This window comes from Myotis myotis, unplaced genomic scaffold (genome assembly GCF_014108235.1).
Source record: "Myotis myotis isolate mMyoMyo1 unplaced genomic scaffold, mMyoMyo1.p scaffold_m19_p_10, whole genome shotgun sequence".
Taxonomy (NCBI): domain Eukaryota; kingdom Metazoa; phylum Chordata; class Mammalia; order Chiroptera; family Vespertilionidae; genus Myotis; species Myotis myotis.
The window spans coordinates 58,970,886-58,990,233 of NW_023416314.1; the positions used below are offsets into that span (position 1 = coordinate 58,970,886).

The 19,348-nt window shown below is 39.2% G+C and overlaps 1 protein-coding gene across 5 annotated transcripts in view; it reads left to right on the forward strand.

The window, feature by feature from the left end:
* BBOX1 (gamma-butyrobetaine hydroxylase 1) overlaps nucleotides 1-18,446 on the forward strand; it is a 58,316-nt gene extending 39,870 nt beyond the window's left edge. For all 5 annotated transcript variants that reach the window (XM_036325679.1, XM_036325678.1, XM_036325681.1 and 2 more), the window contains 4 exons: nucleotides 5,261-5,366; nucleotides 10,824-11,020; nucleotides 15,943-16,109; nucleotides 17,908-18,446. In XM_036325679.1, coding sequence (XP_036181572.1) covers nucleotides 5,261-5,366; nucleotides 10,824-11,020; nucleotides 15,943-16,109; nucleotides 17,908-18,068 — 631 coding nt within the window. In that variant the 3' untranslated portion in view covers nucleotides 18,069-18,446. The remainder of the gene's footprint in view (nucleotides 1-5,260; nucleotides 5,367-10,823; nucleotides 11,021-15,942; nucleotides 16,110-17,907) is intronic.
* Nucleotides 18,447-19,348: the final 902 nt, after the last annotated feature.

Sequence of the window (19,348 nt, forward strand, 5' to 3'; positions counted from 1 at the left end):
AAACCTTTGGATAGAGAAAAATATAAGGAAAAATTCTAATTAAATGCTGAGAATGACAACTTGTACTTTTAGCTCAGTGGTTTGTTTAAAATAGCATCTTTGTTTGTTTAGCTTTGTTTAAAACAGCATATTTGGCAAAAGCAGGATTACTTGTAGCACAATACCAAGCATCTACACCATTAGATAAAAATGCTGTGCTGAGGCCCAGCTGGTGTGGCCCAGTGGATGAGCATCGACCTATGAACCAGGAGGTCACAGTTTAATTCCCGGTCAGGGCACATGCCTGGGTTGCAGGCTCAGTCCCCAGTGGGGGCATGCAGAAGGCAGCCAATCAATGATTCTCTCTCTCTCTCTCTCTCTCTCTCTCTCTCTCTCTCTCTCTCTATATATATATATATATATATATATATATATATATATTTGCTATCTAATAAAAGAGAAACATGGTAATTAGCATACAACCGCTACCCTTCCCATTGGCTAATCAGGGAGATATGCAAATTAACTGCCAGCCAAGATGGCGGCCGGCAGCCAGGCAGCTTGAAACTAACATGAGGCTTGCTTGCTTCAGTGACGGAGGACTCCAACGTTCCCCGCCTGCCTTGCCGGCCTCTGAGCCTGCAGCTTGAAACATTGTAACAAATATAGAAGCTAAACAAAACCCCAGAAACCTGCTTTCAGTGAGCTGGGATCTCAGAGCTGGAGTTATACATTGTTTCGATTATAGAACACAAACAAACCAGATACCTGCTTTCAGCAGCAGAGGCCTCAGAGCTGGAGCCAGAGCTAAAGCTGGCCCAGAATAAAAAAAAAAAAAAAAAAGAAAAAAAGGAGCAGTTGGGAGCTTCAGCCCTCAGCCCCTCACCCAGACTGGCCAGGCACCCCAGTGGGGACCCCCACCCTGATCCAGGACACCCTTCAGGGCAAACCAGCCAGCCCCACCCATGCACCAGGCCTCTATCCTATATAGTAAAAGGATAATATGCCTCCTAGTACCAGGATCAGCGTGACAGGGGGCAGCGCCCAAACCCCCTCATCGCCCTGCGGCTCTGTGTGTGACAGGGGGCGGGGCCACAACCTCCCTATCCACCCTGCTCTGTTTGTGACAGGGGAAGGCGCCCCAACCTCCTGATCAGCCCTGCTCTGTGCCTGATACGGGGGAGCTCCCCAACCCCCTGATCACCCTGCAGCTCTGTGTGTGACAGAGTGCAGCGCCCCAACCCCCTGATCGGCCCTGCTCTGTGGGTGATAGAGGGAGGCGCCCCAACTCCCTGATCCGCCCTGCTCTGTGTGTGAAAGGGGGCGGTGCCCCAACTCCCCTATCAGCCCTGCTCTGTGCGTGACAGGGGGGAGCTCCCCAACTCCCTGATGGGCCCTGCTCTGTGCGTGACAGGGGGGAGCTCCCCAACCCCCCTGATGGGCCCAGCTCTGTGCGTGACAGGGGGTGGCGCCACAACCTCCCCATTGACCCTGCCTTGAGTGTGACAGGGGGCGGTGCCCCAACCCGCCGATCGGCCCTACCCTGAGCTTGACTGAGGGTGGAATCGCAACCTCCCAATCTTCCCTGCTCTGTGCATGACAGGGGACGGTGCCCCAACTCCCCAATCGGCCCTGCTCTGAGCCCAACCAGGGGCTGCACCTAGGGATTGGGCCTGCCCTCTGCCATCCGGGAGCAGGCCTAAGCCAGCAGTGCGTTATCTCCCGAGGGGTCCCAGACTGCGAGAGGGCAGAGGCCAGGCTGAGGGACCCCCCTTTCCCCCCGAGTGCACAAATTTTTGTGCACCGGGCCTCTAGTATATATATATCCCTCTTCCTTCCTCTCTGAAATCAATAAAAATATTTTTTTTAAAAAAAAGGGGGGGGGGAGATGCTGTGCTGAGCCTGCCTCTTCAGCTGCAGAAGGGTCAGTCCTGCCCCTTTGCTTCAATCCTGGGAATTCTTGATAATCTGCTTGAGTTTTGCCTTACTTGGAACACTTTAGAATATGTCTCATGTGAGAGGTGCATGTCAGTACACCCTCACCTCGTGAAAGCTCCCCAAGTGGGCTTTTAAAAGATAGTTTCTACACAGGTCGATAGATTGTGTTTGCATTTGTTTCTGCTTGTTTCATGGGAGATTTGGATTTAAGAAGGATAAGTGAAAGCCTCGAGTCCCAGACATTCAGCAGCTTTCTTGGCATGATTCATTTCTACAGGGAAAGGTAGACCAGATGACATTTTCAGGATTTTTCAAGACTTATGCTAAAACTATTAGGAGGATATTTTGTGATTGGAACTGGCAAGCTCTTTTCTTGGGACTTATCATTACGTATGAGCACAGACGTGTAGACTACACATCCCAGAGATACTCTAGGGCTAAAAAATGTTTATCATCCCCTGCCAGTTAGCTCAGAGGGCCGGAGAACTGCTCCAATTAAGCCAAGACACTGGCCCCCTTCCCTGTAGAAGCCAATTAATGTCAAACAAAGAAGAGAGTTGTTCTCTGGCTAAAGCTCTCACCTGCTCTCTCAGCCAGCTCTTGGCTGCAGCAAAACTCATTAGTTGACCCTTGATCAACTAACTAGAAGGAACCAAGAAAGAGAATGGAGGTGGATCAATGCAAAACTATCATCACTTTTGAAAAGAAAATTTGAATGCAGTCATTCCCTGCTGACAGTGTCAACAGCATCATCTTCTTAGTCAGAAGATATTATATATTCTGCAACTTGATGATTTTAGTTCTTTTGACTCCTTAAATCCCATCCTTTCCTATGTCTTGATAATTCTTAGGATGCTGATGCTGAAAATATTCTGAATCTGTATTATATATGTTACATGGAGTGGCATGAACTTCATAAAGATTGTGTATTTCTTGGCAACAGTCACTATATATACTGGATTGCTTGACTCATACTTGAAATGAGTTGCAGCAGGATATATATGCTTCTCCAATTTACACTGGCTCTCTTTGCAGTTCATGGCCACAAGTGGATAGCTCTTTAACCTTTCCTGAAAGATATGAAAGATACACCAGGCTTTCCATCCAGAATTTATATGAGAAGAAAAAGCCCTGGCCAATGTGGCTCAGTTGGTTGGGCATCATCCTATGTACCAAAGGGATGCTGGTTCTATTCCCAGTCAGGGCACATGCCCCAGTTGTGGGATTCCCCGGAGGCAGTCCATGTATAATGTACTCTCACTTTCTCTTCCTCTCATTAAAAATCAATAAAAATAGTTTTAAATGAGGAGAAGAAAAATAGGTAGTTTTACTCTCTGCCCCAGAAAATAGGGAGAAAACCCAACCTTTTCTTGTCAGATTTCTCTGCCTAAAATACTAAATGTCCCAGAAATATATACTTCTCCTTCCCTGACTTCATTCAAATCTCTATGAAAAACTCCAGCTCTTTCCGAACACTTCCCAAAGCATTAACTCTGCCGTGATAATCCTCTGGCCCCCAGTCCTTACCTCCTTATCTGACTTGATATTTTTATAGCACTTGTCTCCGTGTGATATTAGATTTGGTCATTTGCTTGACTTTTTTGTTCCCTGCTCTAGCTCTATTGAAAAGCAATGTCTCGAATAGAATATGTGCTCAATATACATTTCTTGAAAAATGATTTCATAAATGTGAACATAGTTAATATACATTGTAACAGCAATAAAATGATGTGCAGGTATAGTGACTTTTTTTTCAAACTACACTTGGGTTCATTTAGGAATACTGTTTCTTTCCAATTACCCATTGTCTTAATCTTCTGAAAAGCCTTACAAAGTCTGAAAAATGGTTTCTTTCCTTGTCACAGGGTTGCAAGTCATTACTAGTTCTGCTAACTTCTTTTAACTTTTAAGGCAAGCTATTTTTTGGCAATGAAAGTAAACTTTACATAGCATAAATTTAACCATTTTAAAGCATACAATTCTGTCATTTAGTAAAATGACAATGTTGTGAAACCATTATCTCTGTCTAGTTTTAATACATTTTTATCAATAAATGTTATTTTTTTTAAATTAATCATTCACCTTATAGTGGTAAAAAAGCTAATTCATTACATTGCAATATCTATATATATAAAAGCCTAAGTGACCAAACGACCGAACAATCAGTTGACCAGTAGCTATGATGCGCACTGACCACCAGGGGGCAGATGCTCAATGCAGAAGCTGACCCCTGGTGGTCAGTATGCTCCCACAGCGGGAGCGCTGCTCAGCTGACCGATGGGCGCCAGAAACCTGGCTCATGGCGGGTGAGTGCAGCTGCAGCAGCACGAGCCTCTCCCGCCTCCGCAGCAGTGCTACCTGCAGTGGAGGCAGGCACACTGGGGCCAGGATGAGCAGGAACAGCATGGCACCCAGCCCGGGCTCGGGCTCCTCCCTGGCCACCTGCCACTTTGTGCACTACTACATCCCTCAGGAAATGTCGGACTGCTGGTTTCGGCCCGATCCCCGCAGGCCAGGGAATCGGGCCGAAACCGGCAGTCCAACATCCCCCAAGGTGTCCTGGATTGTGAGAGGGCACAGGCCAAGCTGAGGGATCCCACCAGGGCATGAATCCATGCACCAGGCCTCTAGTGTTAAATAAAAAAGAAAGAATCAAGCATTTTTCTCATCATCCCTATAGAAGCTATTATATGAGGAAACCAAATAGTAGTTGAGAGAAAAGTTAAAAGTGAAAAAACATTTACAAACAGAAAGACACCTAGATATTCTGTCTTCTATAATTTTGCCAAAGAGAGAAAATAGAGTGTCCAAACCTCTGCATTTTCCAGACACACAGAGGAGAGGGGACAATGTTGAACTATAACTGTAGAATGGAAAGAAACTTCTAATGGGTAAGAGGTTTGAGTTTAGAGTGATGGCAATGTTTTTGAAACCAGATAGAAAGAGGTGGTAGTTACCAACATTATAAAGGTATAACATGCCACTGAATTATGCATTTTAAAATGGCTTATGTTGTGTCAATTTAACCTCAATAAATCATTTCTAGAAAAGCATGAAGCTATTAAAAACAACCTAAATTCCACATACACCTCTTGATAAACTCTGTCGAATAGACAAATTTACTCTATTTTGGAGAGGAGAAGAGCAGTGAGGAGATGCTAATTCAGAAATGGTTACTTTAGAGAAAGAAAGGTCAGACTCATCTTCCTTGGCTCATCATCATGATGGGAATTATTTCATAAAATGAAAAGTTTCCATTCCCCCCATGTCTCAAGTTCATTTTAACACATTTCCTCTGGCTCAGTTACAGCCTGTTTAAACATATGTTTCTTGTATTTTACAGACATACTTGGCAGGTGCAAGACAAAATCGACGCAAACAATGTGGCTTACACAACTGGGAAGCTCAGCTTTCACACTGATTACCCAGCGCTCCATCACCCACCTGGGGTAAGGTGAGCCTTGCCACAGTCCACAGGGCAGGCCAAGGACCAATATCCTCTATTTGGAGCCTAGACAATCATATTATATAGCTAACTTGTCCTATGCTTTCTCCAAATACAATCCAAACTCATAATATCTCTGTACCAAAATCCTGAATAGCTTCCCATTCCCAAGGGATAAAAGATTCTCATGTATATTTCTTAACATGTTTTGTTTGTTCCTGTAACTAGTGGCACTTTTGGCTTTGCTAAGACATTTTACCACAGCAGTACATCTTGAGGTCTTTTTGCACATTTACCAATCGCAAGAGAGTTAAAAGAAAAAATAAAACAAGGGAACACAATGTAGATTTTTCCCCACAAAGTCATATGACCATCATTCATATTAATTAGCTATTACAACACAAACAAACAAACAAACAAACAAAACCATCTCCCTAACTTTGTGGTTTAAAAGAACAGCCACTTACTTACTTAGGTCATGTTTGTACAGTTTGGGCTGCGTTCATCTGGGCAGTTCTGCTGCTGCTGCTGAGTCGGCTGGGGCTGGTTGACCGAGGTGACGGTTGAGATGGCTTGTCCCTGTCCCACTTGCTCTATCATATCGTCCTCCAGCTGGCTAGTTCAGGCTTATGCACATGGCAGCTGGCAGAGTTTCCAGAGAGAAAGCCAAAGCCTCTCAAGATTTAGGCTAGTAACCAACATTATGTCACTTCTGCTATGCTTTTTGGTCAAAGTAAATCATAAGTTCAGCCCAGATTCAAGAAGTGAGGAAGCAGAGTTCACCTTTTATGGGAGAAGCTGCAAAGACAGACTACAACGGGGGTGTGAATGCATGGAGCAGAGCAACCCTGGCTAGTTTGGGAAACCATCTACTCTCCCATCTATCAGATTCCTCGTCAAGGAGGATGTTCAGCGTGGAGCCACAAATCTCTCGGGAGAACGTCTAGGATCCTCTTCCACTATGTTATTGCAAAACTGTCATTTTAGTAAACCAGCTACATTTTTGCAAAAGCATCATTTTTCTAAACCAAAAAATATATGGTCAGGAAACTACCTTTAAAACGACATTTTGTTTCTACTTTTTTAATATATTTTTACTGATTTCAGAGAGGAGAGAGAAATAGAAACATCAACGATGAGAGAGAATCATTGGTCAGCTGCCACCTGCACACCCCACGCTGGGGAGCTAGCCCACAACCCAGACATAAGTCCTGACCGGGAATTGAACCATGACCTCTTGGTTCCTAGGTCGTTGCTCAACCACAGAGCCACACCAGTTGGGCTTGTTTCTATTTTTAGAGTTAAATAGGACAATGAAATATTACACAGAAATCCATATCATCAAGGGTAAATGGAAGTGGAAATTTGGGTTAATTATCTAGTTAATGAAGGTAAAATGGATAAAAATCAAAATTAGTCTGGGTTTTTTTTTAAATATATTTTATTGATTTTTTACAGAGAGGAAGGGAGATAGTTAGAAACATCGATGAGAGAGAAACATCGATCAGCTGCCTCCTGCACATCTCCTAATGGGGATGTGCCCGCAACCCAGGTACATGTCCTTGACCGGAATCGAACCTGGGACCCTTCAGTCCGCAAGCCGACACTCTATCCACTGAGCCAAACCGGTTTCAGCATCTGTGTTTTTTTTTAACACGTTGACTGAACACATTTTCTCTGTGCCCTTCTTGTTACCCATTGTCCTTGCCTGTGTTAGCTAAGCTAGTCTAGAATATAACTTCATATTTTAAATTATTTTGTTGATACCACATGATTTTTTTGAACTAAATGATACTAAAATGACCATTCTAGTCACCTTTTCAAATGGAGTTTGGAGTCAGGAAGAGACACACGATGTGATTTGTTCTAACTGTGGTCCAGAAATTTTCTAAAAGCCTTGGGGTTAAAAGCCAAACTAATCAGCCCCATTCATCTGCTCAAGATAGGTTGGAGAAGTTAGATGGAATAAAGTTTTAAAAATCAAACTAGAAAGCTTTTATTTGAATTGTTAAATTATCTGCTGTTTTTTTGTTTGTTTGTTTGTTTGTTTGTTTGTTTTTATGAGTTTAGGTTTTGTTTCTGAGTTAAAATTGGAAGCCTATGAAAAAGTGACTAAATGACTTCATAAATATTCCTGAAGTATAATGCTTGACATTTTCACAGCATTTTATACCCCTTCAAAGTATTTATACTTATACCACTTTATCTGCTACATCCCTTTAAGGTAGACAGAATAGATCATGTCTTTTTTATGTCAAATGAGGAAATGATGCATAGCAAGGCTAAATACTTTCACAGGGTAACATCTGATGAATAGGGAACTTGAACTTGGGCCTCCAATTTTCACTGCACAATATGGGTCTTGAATCGGACTTTCAAATTTCCATAATTGATATAATGTGATGATTATTTATACACATTATCATATATTACAAACTCTTTAAATATGGAACTTAATTTTAGACTTCTCTATATCTTAAGACTTAACCCAGCACCTTTCCTGCAATAGAGATGTAACAGATATGCTATAAAGAGGTAAAGAAATGCCACAAAAGGGTGCCTGTCTCCCATCAGCAAATGAAACATCTAAAAGTAATGACCCAATGGGAGATTTTTAAAATAAAAGATGATTCCTGAAATGTCTAAATTCTAGCAGAGGAATCATTAAAATGTAGACACTGTTTGTGTACTGTTCAAGTTTCCATTTTGAATTATTGAGGGGGTTTTGTCCCTAAGTTCCAATGTTTTCATAACAAACAGAATTAGTCTATGTTCTTCCAGTACAGATGAAATGATATGGATTAGTTACCTGTTGAGAGTTCCGTTTGATCAATTTGGATCACATGGGGCAGGGACAAGGAGACACGACACTAATGAAACACAGATGTTGCTTCACCAACTTCTCTGTCTGGGCCAGAAGTCACATGCTGCCATAAAGCAACATTTAGAAAGAAAATATTTTTGGTTCTGTATGACTTACATGAAATAAAATTGGGTTTTATACACATCACACATATATTTTCCTCTTGAATTAGCAGTGAAAGTGTCATCTGGCTCCATCACCTTTTTTCTTTTATAAGATTGCAATAAAATGTAAACATAGAAGAGAAGATTATTACTTGGCCTTGCCATATGTAAAAGGCATCAGTTGACCTTTTTTAAAGATTTATATTTGAAATATTCTATGACTTCATTATGGCAAAATCTAAAAGGATTTAAGGAACATTTTTATTCTCCCAGAGACAAAGTTATGCTATTGTTTTGCCTTCTTGGAGTTTAGTATATTTGAAGTGGAGATTTTCATTTTATCTTATTTTTAATCATGCTGTTTCACCCCTCAGTGGCCTGGTGATGAGATAGTTTTCTACAATGACTTGGCCAGCTTTGGCACATGTGTGTTTGTTTTTTTAGTTTAAAAGAAAACAGCATCAACTTAAGGACTGAATTATTATTAATTTAGACCAGTTTTCTCCTAACATCAGAAAATAAGGCATCATCAATCTAAGATGGAAGTTTACATTTACAAACCACAGAGACACAAACCACACAATACTGAATTATTAGGAGTGCTATAAAGAGGTTTCTCTCTTTATAGGAAAGGAAGTTGCTGTATGAGGATTTTGAGGCAAATAGACCAAAGTTTGAATAGCAGTGTTACCATGGATTAGCTGAGTTTTACTAGCTGGTTGAATTTTTCAACTCTAGGTCTCAGCTTCTTCACCTATAAAATGAAGATGAAAGTATAAAATTCTAAGGACAGGAGTGAGGACTTAATAAATGTAAATCATACAATCATAGTTTGAGAACAAGTATGCATAAGATTTAAAACATTGAGAAAATGTATGCAGTTTTGGGAGGGTGGAGGATTGTGGTCTAGACTTGCACTATTTCCTACAGTAGTCATGAGCCACAAATGACTTTTAAAATTTTAATTTAAATTGGTTATGATTAAATAAAATCTAAAATTCAGCTCCTTGGTCATACTAACCACATTTCAAGTGCACAGTAGCCATGTAGGACTAGTCACTACATTTCCATCATTACAGGAAGTTCAAATGGATGGCATTGTTCTAGACAATCTATGGAGATAAGCAAGCTAAATCGATATTTCCCCCACTTATAATTATTCCCTAGTCTGGGTATTTGATCATATTTGCCTCTTCCTTTCAATAAGAACTGCCAGACATTGATTTTTATTTTTATTCCACTCTGTAAGAATAAAGTTTTCACAGCTGAATGGTGTTAGTCTCTCTAAGCAGAAAGTCAGGGTCTAAATTTAGTTATTAAAAATAATCCACCCATGCTGACTTACCAAAAGGAGTCACATAACCAAAGAAAACAAACTCTGCTTAATAAAAGAAAGTATTTTTAAAATTTTACCATGTTTTGCTTTACAAAATGAAATAATGTTTAACGTTTCCTTCTAAGTCTTAATAAAAATAACTAATACTCTCCTTTTGGTTTCTCATTCTCAATGTTTCTTAGGTTTATTCATCCTCATATCCCTCATCATTAGCTTCTTTTTAAAATATTTTTATTGATTTCAGAGAGGAAGAAAGAGGGCGAGAGAGATAGAAACATCAATGATGAGAGAGAATCATTGATTGGCTGCCTCCTGCATACCTCCTTCTAGGGATCGAGCCTGCAACCTGGGCATGTGCCCTTGATCGGAATCAAACCTAGGACCCTTCAGTCTGTAGGCCAATGCTCTATCCACTGAGCCAAACCAGCTAGGGACATCATTAGCTTCTTATCCATCCATATGAACTATCACATAACACTCTCATTAGTTCCCACCTTAAATAATTTATCCCATATATCACCACTAGACTGATATTGTTTAATTCGGTCTTTACTTCCATATTCAAAAGCCTTTAACAACTCTCCTCTGAGCACAAAACAAAGTCCAATACCCTTCATCTGATATTCAAGACTCTCCATGATGAGGTTCCAAATTGACTTTCCAACTGCATCTACCATTCCCAGGAGTGATCCTCTACTGCAGCCAAACTTTTTGATGCCCAGGGAAGTGTGCATTTTTGCATACCCATCATTGCTGCCACCTGATTTGCTCTCTCCATTCTATTCTACGTATTCAAAATCATATCCACCCTCCTTGACCCAGATTAGGTCCCACCTCCTTTGGAAGGCCAAGGGGAGGTGCATAAATACTCCAACATAAAGTGCTAGCTCCCCGCCCCTATTTTTATCTGTGCCTTTTGTTTGCTAATGAACATTAGTATATCCATGTCCATGTCTTCAACTGCAACAATTTTTGAACTATAAAGTATTGATGGCGAGCAACTTTTTCTCCCCAACCCCTTTGATGACCCAAAGACAGATAAAACAAGGTTTGTTGATTTTAGTGCATCCATATCTTCCTGCAGCTTTCTTTAATGCAGTGTAAAAAATATGTGAGTACGTGTCATTTAAAAACCTATTTCTCTATTTCTTTTTATAGGTTCAGCTTCTGCACTGCATAAAACAAACAGTCACCGGAGGTGATACAGAAATTGTAGATGGATTTAACATATGCCGAAAGCTCAAGGAAAAAAATCCTCGAGCATTCCAGATTTTGTCCTCGACCTTCGTGGACTTCACAGACATTGGAGTGGATTACTGCGATTTCTCTGTGCAATCCAAACACAAAATTATAGAGTAAGAGTTATTTAAAAATTTCTCACAGCAATACAACAGCTGATAGCAAAAGCTTCATTAACCTAAAGCTAAAACACAGAAAGCTTCAGTTAATGCCAGAGCTCTATTTTTTATTACAGTAAAAAGAATTTTTCCACAATAAAAATTTATCAAATTTCATATGAGACATTACTAAGACTTCATATACACTTAATTTTCACTTAGCTTTTAAAACATAAGTTCTACCTAGTTATGATCAGTATGATTGTGCTAGTCAGAACACTTTCAGCCAGAAGTAGAAGAATCTAATGATGAGACAGATCCAGGAGTTAAAACAGTGTTATCTGAAATTGATCTCTTTTTTCTTCACCTCTTAGCTTTGCCATCCTCTGTTTTGGCTTCATTTTCATAGATAATCAATGGAAGTTCCAAGTTTTCATTATCCTGAGAGCTGGTAAACACAGCACAGAGAAAGTGTTTATTTCCCAATAGCCACAACAAAGCTAAATGACTCACTGCCCAATTTGTGTCCAAGTGTATCCTTGAAGCAATCTCCATAGACAGAAAGTCAGACAATTCTTATTAACCATTCCTAGGTCACATGTTCATTCCCGGGGCAAAGACAGCCTCATCTGAACCACATGGATGGAGAATGAAACGGGATGTCTTCCCAAATAGATTCCAACAAAAATCACATGTTCCCTACATGGAACGTTGTGTGTTCTCTTTTCATCGGACATTATCTGATCATAATTTTTTAAGTATCTACAAAGGCCACAAATGTATTCTTCTATTTGAAAATTATTTTACAGTGTGTTTCTAGGATATGGTTTATTTAATAAGATCCCATTGGTGGATTTGGGGGTGTTCCCAATTTTAGAATTGAGTTTATATTCTTCTTTCAGGAGACATAGCCAGATACTATGAAAGTAAACTCATTTAATAAATAAGCAGATTCCCAGTGTACTAACTCACTTGTCTGATATACACAATAGAGCCTTCATTTATTCATTCAACAAATATTTATGGAGGCCAGCCACGCTTCATGGTGCTTGGCATACATCAGTGAACAAAACAAAGATCCCTGCTTACAGTCTAACAGAGAATGGGAGAATTAGAAATTTTAAAACAAATGAATAAATTACAATGAATGTGAAAACATTTTTACGTACTCAAGAAAAAAGGAAAAGTAGGGCAGGATAAGGAGAATCTGTAAGACCAAATACTTAGAGAGGAGAGAACTTGCATGATTAAATAATGTGGTGAGGAAAGATTTACTAAGTAGGTGATACTTGAGTAAAAACTTAAAGCAATGAGGAAGATTGCTCAGAGGTAAGCATTTCCTGAAACAGCTAGAGCAAAGGACTTGAGAAGGCCTAGGAGCATGTCTGCTGCAATCAATCAAGCCAAGGGCCAGGGTAGAGCTGAGTATTAAGAGAGGAGGTCAAATGGGGGGAAGTCTATGAAGAGCCTTGCTAGCCATTGGAAGTCATTGGCTTTCACTGTTAATGAAATAGGAGCTGCTGCAAGATTTTGATCAAAAGAGAGACATTTGCATTTATACAAACTTATGTACATTTTAAACCCATCATCCTGGCTGCTGGGTTGAATGGAGTGTAGAAAAGCAAGGATTGGTGCAGGAAGACCAAGTTAGAGGAGAGGGTGCCTTAAACATGAGTGGTCCAAGTGGTGATGGTGGAAGTGTGGAGACGCACTCATTTGGGGACATATTTTATAGTCAAAACAGCATATTTTTTTGACATAGTAGATGAAGGATGTGAGATAAAAACAGAGGTCAAAAATAAACTCTAGATCAAGATAACATTCTCTGAGAGGTCAGTCATTGAGATGGGAAAGAGAAGAACTAACTCTTAGATTACCAGTTTTATCATGACAGTTTTAACTGTTCAAAAGTTACCTTAAAAACCTATGAGAGACAGAAAATGACTAATACTATATGATTTCACTTATATGTGGCATCTGCAGAAAAAAATAAACCAGTGTTCTCAACCTTGACTGCACATTAGAATCACCTGGGAATCTTTTTAAAATCCTGATTTCTGGGCCTCATTCTCTAGAAATTCTGAGGCCCAGAAATCAGGATTTTAAAAAGATTCCCAGGTGATTCTAATGTGCAGCCATGGTTGAGAACCACTGAAATAAACAAACAAACAAACAAAGCAGAAACAGACTCATAGATACAAATAATAAATTACTAGCTGTTGATGGGCGGGGCTGAGGAGGATGGTTGAAAAAGTAAAGAGATTAAGTAGTTACAAAGTAGTCATTGGGATGTGAAGTATTGCTCAGGTAATATAGTCAATAATACTGTAATAACTATGTATGCTGTCAGGTGGGTACTAGACTTATCAGAGGGGATCCACTGGGAGTGGGGGACCCATGATAAATGTTAATTTTGTTGTGGCCCAATATGATTGCCAATTCTGCAAGGCTAGAGAAGAGAGGCCAAAAACTTAGCTATTGAGTGGAATTACCTGAATGTTCACCATCTGAATCATAATTTGGCTTTGTAATTTTTGGTAGTAAAATTCCAAAATTTGACCATTTTCAAGGTCTCAGAGTATCCCTAGAGAATATCAAATGGCTAACATTAACTCGCGTAAAAATGTATTTTTAACAATAGGAGATGAAACAATGAGGGTTTTTAGTTAATCAAGGGCCTTGGTCATCTCTGCATTTGGGTTCATTTCATCTTCTATGTTTTTAAGTGCTATAATTCTTTTGAGATGTTTATGCTCTATCTAGTACAAAAAGACTTGGAGGCTGTTGACAGAGTTAGGTACAGTACAAGAAAAAATAAACAAAGAAACTTGGACAAAAAATAATAATAATGAGATTACGCTATAGCAATGCTTTTTAGTGGTTTCAAATTCAATCACATAAATAAAACCCCTTCCCTAGTTTTACAATTTTGGTCAAGTGACTTATGCTGGCTACCCATGGTAAGAAGAGAGCCAGTAAAAAGGGAGTAATTTAATACCTACCACATACCATTGAAGTAGGAATGAATAGAGATAATTGATGAATGCACCCTCTGACTCAGAAAGGGCAGAGTAAATTTTAGCTAGCTAGAATGTCCATAAAGTTCAACACATACAAGTATACTGGTAATAGATTTCAGCTCTAAGTTTCTAGAGACCAAAGAAAGGAGGGAACATATTTAATTTGCAAGATTCAAGATGCTTCTAATCTGAAATAAATTTTTACTGCCCATCCTCATAAAATGTGATGTAGTGGACAACACCATAGTGCCATTTCCTCAACAAATTCAAGAAGTCCCATCAAGTATCATTATCTCTCAATGAGACATAATACTGTAAGTAGTGAGGGGGACTCACAGCACCAGCAGATTGTAGAGGTGAGGCTATAGTCCTTTCATTGTGTTCTGTTGTTGGCATTACTGATGATCTCTTGCTAGTTTTTAGTTACCATGGTGCTAGTTTATATTTAAATTCGTGTCCCTGTATAGTTAATATATAGCCAGTCATTCCTCATTTGGGGGAGATTTTTACCTTTCCTTAGCATGTAACCCTGCATTGGGACCTTCCTTTTATTCTGTTATTGCACACATGATTTCCTTCTTACAAAGCTTTTACATACTAAAGTATTTTTTATGTTATAAGGTCATAGGCAGCTTTTCAAGATGCTGGCTATTCATCTCCTCTAACATTTTTCAATCAACAAAAACAATGTCTTCTATAGACCTTATACTAATTTGCTTTCTATTTCCTCTCATGTCATTGCAGACAATGTCAAATAATAAATGTGTCTTGTTTTCTCAGATAGAGAGTAAATACTAGGTGAAAGGAGACAGAGACTGTGTTACAGAGAGAGGAGGGAGGGAGAGAGAGAGAGAGAGAGAGAGAGAGAGAGAGAGAGAGAGAGAGAGAGAAACTGATTATTTTTGCTTATGTATGTGAACTCTTGGAAATTAAAGCTTAGCACAATATACCATGAGACACACAATTCTTATTGCATTTGATTAATGAATCACAAAGTTCCTTTTACTGTAAAAGAGAGCGATCATAATTACCATAACCATTCCCATCAAGGAATTATGGTATTAGTGAAAAAAAGAACTGCCCAGCTGGCATGGCTCAGTGGTTGAGCATCCACCTATGAACCAAGAGGTCATGGTTCAATTCCCAGTCAGGGCACATGCCTGGGTTGTGGTCTCTATTCCCAGTGTGGGGCATGCAGGAGGCAGCCGATCAATTATTCTCTCTCATCATTGATGTTTCTATCTCTCTCTCCCTCTCCATTCCTCTCTGAAATCAGTAAAAATATATTTTAAAAAATAACTGATCACCAGAGTGGCTAAGACAAAAAACCCCAAAGAAGTTTAAAAGTCATGGCATCCTTGTCAGTAACATGGAGGATGGCACAAAGTGTGCCACAGGTAGAAAGATTCAAAGAATCTACCTTAGGCTAGTCTCTTCTTTTCTCTGTCCCTCAGTTTCCTCATCTGTAAACTAGGGATTGAGTTAGAAAAGTATATTTCACACTTTTAAAAAACAGGTCTTTCTTTCCAATAATATTCCAATAAAATCAGACTTAAAAGCCCAATTTCTGAAGTATAACATAAAAATACTTTAGTAATGTAAAAGCTACTATTTTAAAGAATGAAGAATGAATTTGTTTCTCCAAACATAAAAACTTTATAATATAGTCTTCAGTAATGTTTATTTTAAATTAATTTGAATCATTCTGGCACTTAGGGGGTAAGCTTTAAAAAAATACTCTCTAAATGAAAAAAGAAATAAATACATTGTACCACAGATAGCATTAACTTTTTCTGTACATGTGTTTGGATTCTTTAGTACTGTATTTTAGAAACATCTCCCAAGACAAATTGATCCTTATAAATGTAAATCGATACTTTGTAACTTATATGTTTAACTTTTTCTCTTTCAAAAAAACAGATTAGATGATAAAGGTCAAGTGATTCGGATCAACTTCAATAATGCAACGAGAGACACGATATTCGATGTGCCTGTTGAAAAAGTTCAGCCCTTTTATGCTGCTCTGAAGGAGTTTGTTGACCTCATGAACTGTAAAGAATCCAAGTTCACTTTTAAGATGAATCCAGGTCAGTGAACACGTTTTCTCAAACAACTGAAAGGACGTATTTCCTTCAACCTTCACCATTTAGAGCAGTAGAGAGCTGTTTTGCTCAAGCACCGAATGTGGAACACTTACAGTAGAATCTTGGGGAGCAGCCAGCTTGCTTAAAGAGCAGACTCCCAGCCCCCATTTCTACTCTATTGACTCCCCAGGCTTTAAAATATTCATTTTTAATAAGCTCCTATGTATTTCTTAAACACAGAAAGAAATTAATAATTTCAACCTAAAGAATAAATACCTGAAAGATGAGCTATAGACCTAAGGAAATCTCATGTCTGATGTCAAGACTGATAACATATTTTCTACCCTGATAGCCAATCAATACAAACTGAAGCTTGTACTTAATTCTTCTATCCTGGTAGACATCAAATTACCCTCATGATTCTCACTCTAAACTATAGGAGTAATGTTTACACATTAAACTTATCTGATCTGGTAGATGTAGTGTTAACAGAAATAAAGCAATTCTTTTTAAAAACTATATTTTTTTATTTATTTCAGAGAGGAAGGGAGAGGGAGAGGGAGAGGGAGAGAGAGATAGAAACATCAATGACAGAGAATCATTGATCAGCTGCTTCCTGCACACCCCCTATTGGGGATTGAGCCCACAACCTGGCATGTGCCCTGAGAATCAAACCAGTGACCTCTTGATTCATGGGTCAATGCTCAACCAATGAGCCACACCAGCCTGCTCTGCTCCTTTATTTCAAGTAGCTGGAAAACTTCAAGAACTGCTTTATTTTTCTGGGCTGGTGTTGCTCAGTGGTTGAGCGTGGACCTTTGAACAAAGAGATCACTGGTTTAGTTCTCTGTCAGGGCACATGCCCAGGTTGTGGGCTCCGTCTCCAGTAATGGGCATGCAGGAGGAAGCTGATGGATGATGTTTCCATCTCTATATCCCTCTCCCTTCCTCTCTCAATTAAAAAAAAAATCTTTAAAAAAAAATAAAGGTGCAGAAAGCATTGTGTTTTTCCTGGACCATCTTGACTCAGTAAAACAACATCAAACTCAAGGTTTCAAATAAAAAGCATAATTACTCTCTGGCACTGATTTGACCAAGTAGAAGACTTTTTTCACTTGTGATTATTTTTTGAATTGATCGTGGTATAATAAAGCAATACTAGGAATCTTCATAAACCCACTGCTATGGAGTCACACCACGCTGAATTTTTAGAGCAGTAACGTAAAATGGAAATACCATGGGAGAAAAACACAAAATAAATAAGAGCTGGAATCCAAGCTTCCCCATTTAATGGCACCGTAGCTTCAGGCAAATCCCTCAACTTCTTGGAGCCCTAGTCTTCTCGTGTATGAAAAGATGAGATAATAATCTCTTTTTTAGGATTTTTACAAGGCTTAGAAATAATGTATATAAAATACCAGAAACATAGAAGACAAACCAAGAAGGTCATTATCTTTATAATTATTTGATGCTATTATACTGGAAACAAACATTTCTAAGTAAGAGATAAATAACAATCAGGAAGAACAACTCAAACATTTTACACAAAGATAACACTTTAAGTAAAAACAATGTAAGTGCCCACAAGGAGCCGGCCAGGCTGTGTAGTTTAAATGTCAAAATGTCTAAAGCTATTTGCATCCCGTGGCCTGATTTGGGTGAAAAGTGAATGCATAGGTTTTATGTAAAGAAGTAAACATACTGTTTCTTGATGTGAACTAAGCAGCAAGGATATTTTTCATTTTCTAGCTCTGCAAACATTAAAGACATGATTATTTATATTGGAAAATCTTTTGTCTAGGTGATGTGATTACTTTTGATAACTGGCGCTTACTGCATGGCCGCAGTAGCTACGAAGCTGGGACTGAGATATCCCGCCATCTAGAAGGAGCTTACGCCGACTGGGATGTGGTCATGTCAAGGCTTCGCATCTTAAGGCGGAGTGTCCAGAATAGAAACTGAATCTCCTGCCTGTAATTTCAGTTAGATTCCAATGAGTGTATCTGGTAAGATATGCTAAGGATACTTGTCTTCGGGGACCACGATCCATGTCATTTACATATTAATTTCTTTAGCATTGAACATGTCACCTTTCTCACGAGAGTTTTCTTTGTAATCATCTCCAATGCCAACTCTTTAGATGTTTGCAGCCGTGTTCTCTCTTTTCCAAACAGAGCATCCCTTCTGCTGTAGTGCATGTATGATCTAAATTCTTTTGCCCATAAATGAGAGTCTCCAGAATGCCTACAAATAGTGTTGTACCAAATAAAACCTTTCTTCAAATAATGCCTTTTTTAAAGAAAGCCTTTGTTTCAAATAAAGCTTGTGTTTCAAATAAAACTTGTCTCGTATAAAATGTGGTTTTGTACTATTGCCTATAGGATCTCATTTTTTCGTGACTGCATATGACTGTCTTTACCATGCTTGAGAAAAGGTTCATATTTTCAAAGGTTTGTTCTATTCACTCTTTTTTTAATTTCTTTATTGATTAAGGTATTACATATGTGTTCTTTTTCCCCCATTACCCCCCTACCCCCCCCCCCTCATGCCCTCACCCCCTGTTGTCTGTGTCCATTGGTTAGGTTTATATGTATGCATACAAGTCCTTTGGTTGATCTCTCCCTTTTACCCCCACCCTCCCCTACCTTCCCTCTGAGGTTTGACGATCTGATGATGCTTCCCTGTCTCTGGATCTGTTTGTGATCATCAGTTTATGTTGTTCATTATATTCTATAAATGAGTGAGATCATGTGATATTTATCTTTCTCTGACTGGCTTATTTCACTTAGCATAATGCTCTCCAGTTCCATCCATGCTGTTGCAAATGGTAAAATTCCTTCTTTTTTACCACAGCGTAGTATTCCATTATGTAGATGTACCACAGTTTTTTAATCCACTTTTCTGCTGATGGGCAATTGGGCTGTTTCCACATCTTAGCTATGGTGAATTGTGCTGCTATGAACATAGGGGTGCATATATCCATTCTGATTGGTATTTCTAGTTTCTTGGGATATATTCCTAGAAGTGGGATCACTGGGTCAAATGGGAGTTCCATTTTTAACTTTTTGAGAAAACCCCATACTGTCTTCCATAGTGGCTGCACCAGTCTGCATTCCCACCAGCAGTGCATGAGTGTTCCTTTTTCTCTGCATCCTCTCCTGCACTTGTCATTTGTTGATTTGTTGATGATAGCCATTCTGACAGGTGTGAGATGATACAGCATTGTCATTTTGATTTGCATC